The sequence below is a fragment of the Bison bison genome, unplaced genomic scaffold (assembly GCF_000754665.1).
Source record: "Bison bison bison isolate TAMUID 2011002044 unplaced genomic scaffold, Bison_UMD1.0 scf7180017864133, whole genome shotgun sequence".
NCBI lineage: Eukaryota > Metazoa > Chordata > Mammalia > Artiodactyla > Bovidae > Bison > Bison bison.
Genome location: NW_011494705.1, coordinates 1,906,757 through 1,912,619, shown reverse-complemented (window position 1 = coordinate 1,912,619; position 5,863 = coordinate 1,906,757). Strand labels below are relative to the sequence as shown.

Sequence of the window (5,863 nt, the reverse complement as noted above, 5' to 3'; positions counted from 1 at the left end):
GGGGCATCTGATCATCTACTCTGACTGCATGTGCCAGTACCCTCTGCAGTCAGGCATGGGCCAGTGGATGAGTTCTGGCTCATGAAACGTGAGTGGATGTGGTACCCATCATACTGGGCTGCCCTTTCAATCACTGTGTGATCCTCACCCCCTTACACCGTTGCTGGCTAAAGCAGGGAAGACCCTGGTTATCTAAGTGAGAACAGAGCCACAAGTTAGAAGGAGCCTGGGTCCCTGAAGGACACTGCCTCCTCCTGCTATCTGCCTTGGAATAAGTTGTGAGTGAGAAATAAACTTCATTGTGATGAAGCCAGTGAAATTTTAAGGTTATTTGTTAAAGCGGTAACCCTATTCTGACTAATACAAAGACAGTACTGTCGGGAGAATTTAAGTACTTGATGAGAGGTTGGCATTCTTCTCTTTTAAAGTCTGCTCAAGTTTGACACTCTTCAATTTGTGAGTAATAAAGCAAAGTGGATTTTGAGAATCCCCCAATAAAGAAAATCACAATCTGATGATCAATACCCTCCTGGACAAAATAAAAATCAAAACTCTGAAAGAAGCAGATTTTGATTTACAGGTGTTATAATATCTACGTTCTCCAGTCGTGTACAACTCTGTGACCCCTTGGACTGTAGCCCATCAGGCTCCTCTCTCTCTGAGATTTTCCAGGCAAGAGTACTGGAGTCGGTTGCCATTTCCTTCTCTAAATTAGGTCCAGGACCAGCAAATTAAAAAGTATAAATACATGAACAGGAATAAATGACAGGGACTTGCCTGGTAGTCCAGTGGCTAAGACTCTGTCCCCAACGCAAGGGGCCCAGGTTCAATCCCTGGTCAGGGAACTAGATCCCATATGCTGCAACTAAGAGTTTGAATGCCACAACTAAAAATACCCTGTGTGCTGCAACTAACTATCCCACATGCCATAACTAAAGATCTGGAGTGCTGCAACTAAGACCCAGTCCAGCTAAATAATTTTTTTTTTTTTTTTTTAAGAAATGATAGGTTTGATCTTCCTTTATCACTCTAAGCAGTGAGTTTGGAAATTTGTTTCTTCCCTGAATTGTAACCAACCACACATCAACACTTTTCAAGATCTTTCTGTGTTGTTGGGTGTTGTCATTATAGACATGCCTGAACTGGCCAAGTCTGCTCCTGCCCCTAGAAAGGGCTCTAAAAAAGCTGTGACCAAGGCCCAGAATAAGGATGGCAAGAAGCGCAAGCGCAACTGCAAGGAGAGCTACTCCGTGTATGTGTACAAGGTGCTGAAGCAAGTCCATCCGGACACCAGCATCTCGTCCAAGGCCATGGGAATCATGAACTCCTTCGTCAACGACATTTTCGAGCGCATCGCTGGCAAGGCGTGGCGCCTGGCACATTACAACAAGCGCTCAACTATCACATCCAGGGAGATCCATACCGCCGTGCACTTGCTGCTACCTGGGGAGCTGGCCAAGCACGCCGTGTCCGAGGGCACTAAGGCTGTCACCAAGTATACCAGCTCCAAGTAAATATAATATGCCTAGCTGCTGTTAACAGAGAAGGCAATGGCACCCCACTCCAGTACTCTTGCCTGGAAAATCCCATGGATGGAGGGCCTGGTGGGCTGTAGTCCATGGGGTCACCAAGAGTCGGACCCGACTGAGTGACTTCACTTCACTTTCACACATCAACACTATCCTGCCAGGCAATCTGTGAGAGGCTAGAAACAAAGTTACATAAAACCCCAAGCTTTATATTTGAAGAGTTTATAATAAAGGATAGTGGTTTTCAAAGCACTGAGGGCATAACATTTCTCTGGAAACTTGTTAAAAAATGAGGATTCCTGAAGTCAAACAGGGCCTCTGTATCAACCTAGAGGGGTGGGGTAGGGAGGGAGATGGGAGGGAGGTTCAAAAGGGAGGGGATATGTGTACACCTATGGCTGAGTCATGCTGAGGTTTGACAGAAAACAACAAAACTCTGTAAAGCAGTTATCCTTCAATAAAAAAAATGAAGTTAAAAAAAAAAAGAGGATTCCTAGAATTTCCTCCAGAGATATTAATTCAGAAGGTGTGGGGAGAGGACCACCAATCAAAATCTAACATAACACCTGTCACATAGTATACACTCAGTAAATAGCTTTGATAAATCAATGGCTGAATTTAGTGAATATGTCCTCTGAATCTAATGCAGAAAGTATATGAACCACCTTGTCTTAAAAGGTTGACCATCAGGGGAAAAATTTTAATCAGGGATCAATTAAATAAGATAACTGGGCTCTATAGTTCAAAATATTCTGGAAAAAAAAAATTAATGCCACTTCTTTATAAAGCTGATATTTGTTTCCTTTTAAGAGAAGCTGAATTTAGTATAAAAGTAAGTAAGAAAAAGTCTGGAACCAGAAGGGAAACGGAGACATATCCAGGAATTTTAAGCAGAATGAGGTCATAGGAAGCTGTTGTTTTCCTGCACCTTCCTTTTTTTTTTTTGAGCAGGAAAATTCCACACAAGAAGCAGACCAGTTGATCTCGCAACTGTGCTCCCATGTCTGGCACTTATCTGGGTCAAGTCAAGGAGAGCTGCCCCCAGGCCCTGGAAATAGACAACCCACCCAGTGGCTGGGACACACAGCACGTACAACCCTTCTTATCGCCAGACGTTCTCCCCCAGCGTCCGTCTGGAAGCAGATTCTCTGCTGAGTAGGCAGCACACCGGACTGACAGAATCACACAGGGCCACCTGAGCAAACAGCCCTTCCCTTCATACATCCATCACCCCGTCCCAGATCCTGGAGGCACCTCCCTTGGTGTTCGTGTAAAGGTACCAAAGGTGTTTTCCTTTCAGAAGGATTTAAGAGAGCAGCCTGTCACTGGGCCTGGGCTCAACTCTTACTGCTGATTTCCTAGGCGTGTACCTTAGCACCAGCTTCATAACCTCTCTGTGCCTCAATTTACTCATCAGTAAGTTGAAGATACCAGGCATACCTACCTCATGGGGTTCTTTAGCAGATTAAGTGAGGAAAGAGATGTAAAGCACAATGCCTGCATGCAATAGTGAAAGTGAAAATGTCAGTTGCTCAGTCATGTCCGACTCTTCGCAACCCCGTGGACTGTAGCCCGCCAGGCTCCTCCGTTAATGGGGTTTTCCAGGCAAGAATACTGGAGTGGGTTTCCATTTCCTTCTCCAGGGGATCTTTCCAACCCAGAGATTGAACTCTCCTCTCTTGTGTCTCCTGCATTAGCAGGAAGATTCTTTACCATCTGAGCCACCAGGGAAGCCAGTGCATGCAGTAAATGCTAAAGATGTGAACTGTGGCTAGGGGTCAGTCCACAGGACTGTCTAGGACAATCCTGGCTTCAGAGTTGCATGTGCCATGCTACCGCTGGTTTGGGGGCTTCTGTGCCACTGCTGCCCACTGTGGGTAGCTGCCCACTGTGCTTCCCATCAGGCTTCCTGCACTTGAGCACTCTGGGCTATCAGTGGCCCCCAGCCTGCCTCATTGTGGCTCTGTGTTGTAGACCTCCATGTTAATCGTGGCCATTTTTCACACAGTAAATAGCGAATGTTAGTTTCCTTGATGACAGACACACAGAGAAGCACAATTTTTCAGATTCAATTCATAGATCAGTTCTCAATCCTTAAGTCATCTCTCTTGATCTTTGAGTCGCACACTGTAAATTTTGATTATCTCTGTTTTATAGCATCCTTTGTCAGTCTGATCCCATGCAATATGGAGAAATTGAGGTATGGATGACATCATTCAAAAAGCACCTGCAATTTTTTTTTTTTCTCACCAAGTACTTACAGACTTTTCTAAGGTAACTTTCAAAAACCCACTGAAATACTTTTACATGTTTTGCAGATGAGGAAATTAATATTCAAATACATTAAGTATTGGGACCAAGGTCTTATAGCCAGAAAGCAGATAAATGGGTCTTGAACTGAAGTTCTCTTGCACCCCAGCTTGTGCTCATCTCATAACACTGGGAAATGAATCATGAACGAATTTGATCTCATATATTTCCAGTGTTTATTGAATATGTGATTTCTAAAAATCTTACACTCACTCAGTAAGTTCACTGGAAGCCTGCTAACTTCTTGTCCTTTGGCTGTTATCACTGTCTACTTTCCTCTGGGGCTCTACTCTCCTTTAGTAATGTTTTATTGTTATTAAAAAGCATTATTTGACTATAAAGGGGAAAATCATACAGATATGTTCCACAATATGGCTAATCTCAGTATGCAACATCTAATAATTATATAAAAAGCCTTCATATCAAATGTAATCAATGGTCAAATTTAGTAGGAAAGGCTTTTTTATAGATTGAAGTTCTTTCTTCATTTCACATGGCTACTTCATTGAGCTGAAACTTATCTTGCCAATCTGTAGCTTCTCTAGGTAGTATCTGGGATCTATCTGCTGACTGCTGTCTATTGTCATTCAACTTTTAAACATTATTTGAAATATAACTGTCTTCACTTTCCTTGTGTGAACTGAGAACAAATTTTCAGTCTAAATTAAATTTATTAGTTATTTTTTTATTCCTTGATAGAAGAATAAATATTCTTTAATAAATAAATAAATAGCAATATTCTTTAACACTTTGCTTTCCACAAATGAATAACTTGATTGTGATTATTAACTCCTTTTTCCTCCCTCAGCCTGTCAAAGGAGTTACAAGTTAAAATTAGCATGGCGGGATAAGAACAAGGAAAGAGACACATTTGACTTTGAAGGTAGTAAAAAATTTCATGTGATTCAAAATACTGTGTATTTCCTGAACATTGGTTAGGTACTCTTGTTGAAAATGTAAAATTAATGTATGTTCTCTTTCTGGGCCTCAAATATTTAGGATCTAGTTGAGGGAACTGGATTTATACATTAAATACAACTGGACAACACTGTGTGTTAGAATAACCATGCACCAAAGTCTTTGGTGCAGACATTTAGTAATATGATGAATCAGGAAAAGGAGACATCACTACAGGCTAGAGTGGGCTGGCAAGATGAGATGAGGAGCTGCCATGTGACTGGAGAAAGGGTGAGATTCAGAGAGAAGAACCAAACAAAAAAATGTGAGGGTGGGGGGAAAGAGGGGAGAAAGAACAGGGGCAAAAAGAAATGAGGAAAAACAAGTTGGCAGGAGGAATGAGGAAGGAGAGAGGCAGGCAGGTAAGCAGCGGATTTTGCACTACAGAAGGCAATAAAACGAGAGGTGGCAATTCCTAAAAGACCATGTTGAGCAAAATGCACTTGCACCCTTGTTGGTGTATCCAGAAATTCAAGTTTGGAAGTTCAGGTTTATATGACAGTAAATATGTGTTTGTGGGGGTGGTGGGGAAAGGCCAGTAAATATTTACTTCAGTTTTTTAAAAAATAAAGCTATTCCCCACTATGAAATATTTCTCAAAACCCTGGTTTCAAAACACTTGTTCCACTTCTCCAAGCCACATAAAGGAACATGCTTTTTTGCCCAAACTCTCTGACCTTACATTAACCAGTCTCTCCACTGAGTCTGCTCTTGAGCTCTCTTTAGCTCCATGTGTTTCTTGTCTTTAAATAAACCTCCTAGATGATATTCTTACAAAGATATTCAAACAATTCAGTGTCAACTTCTTCATAAACTTTACCAGGAATGGCATTTGTAGGAGGAGATCAAGAATCAAAAATGAACTCTCCCTCTCTCTCATACTTCCTACGTCCAAATTTTGTATGAGTTCTATTAAGAAAAGTTTCTTCTCATGTTCAGAACTCTTCTACACCATAGACTAATTTGAGAAATGAGTGTATCTGCTCTGGCTGAAAATGAGAGCAAGGTACTGCCTAATTCTGGGAAGTCACTAGAGAGTAATAATAAGAGCCGACTCGCTGGAAAAT

At 41.9% G+C, this 5,863-nt stretch overlaps 1 protein-coding gene across 1 annotated transcript; it reads left to right on the top strand.

Annotated features, from left to right (window-relative positions):
- The first annotated feature begins 1,133 nt into the window (after window positions 1-1,133).
- Window positions 1,134-3,554, top strand: LOC104988409 (histone H2B type 2-E-like). The gene is made up of 2 exons (XM_010839713.1): window positions 1,134-1,427; window positions 3,504-3,554. Exons 1-2 carry the CDS (start codon window positions 1,134-1,136, stop codon window positions 3,552-3,554), a joined length of 345 nt encoding a protein of 114 aa, XP_010838015.1.
- Window positions 3,555-5,863: the final 2,309 nt, after the last annotated feature.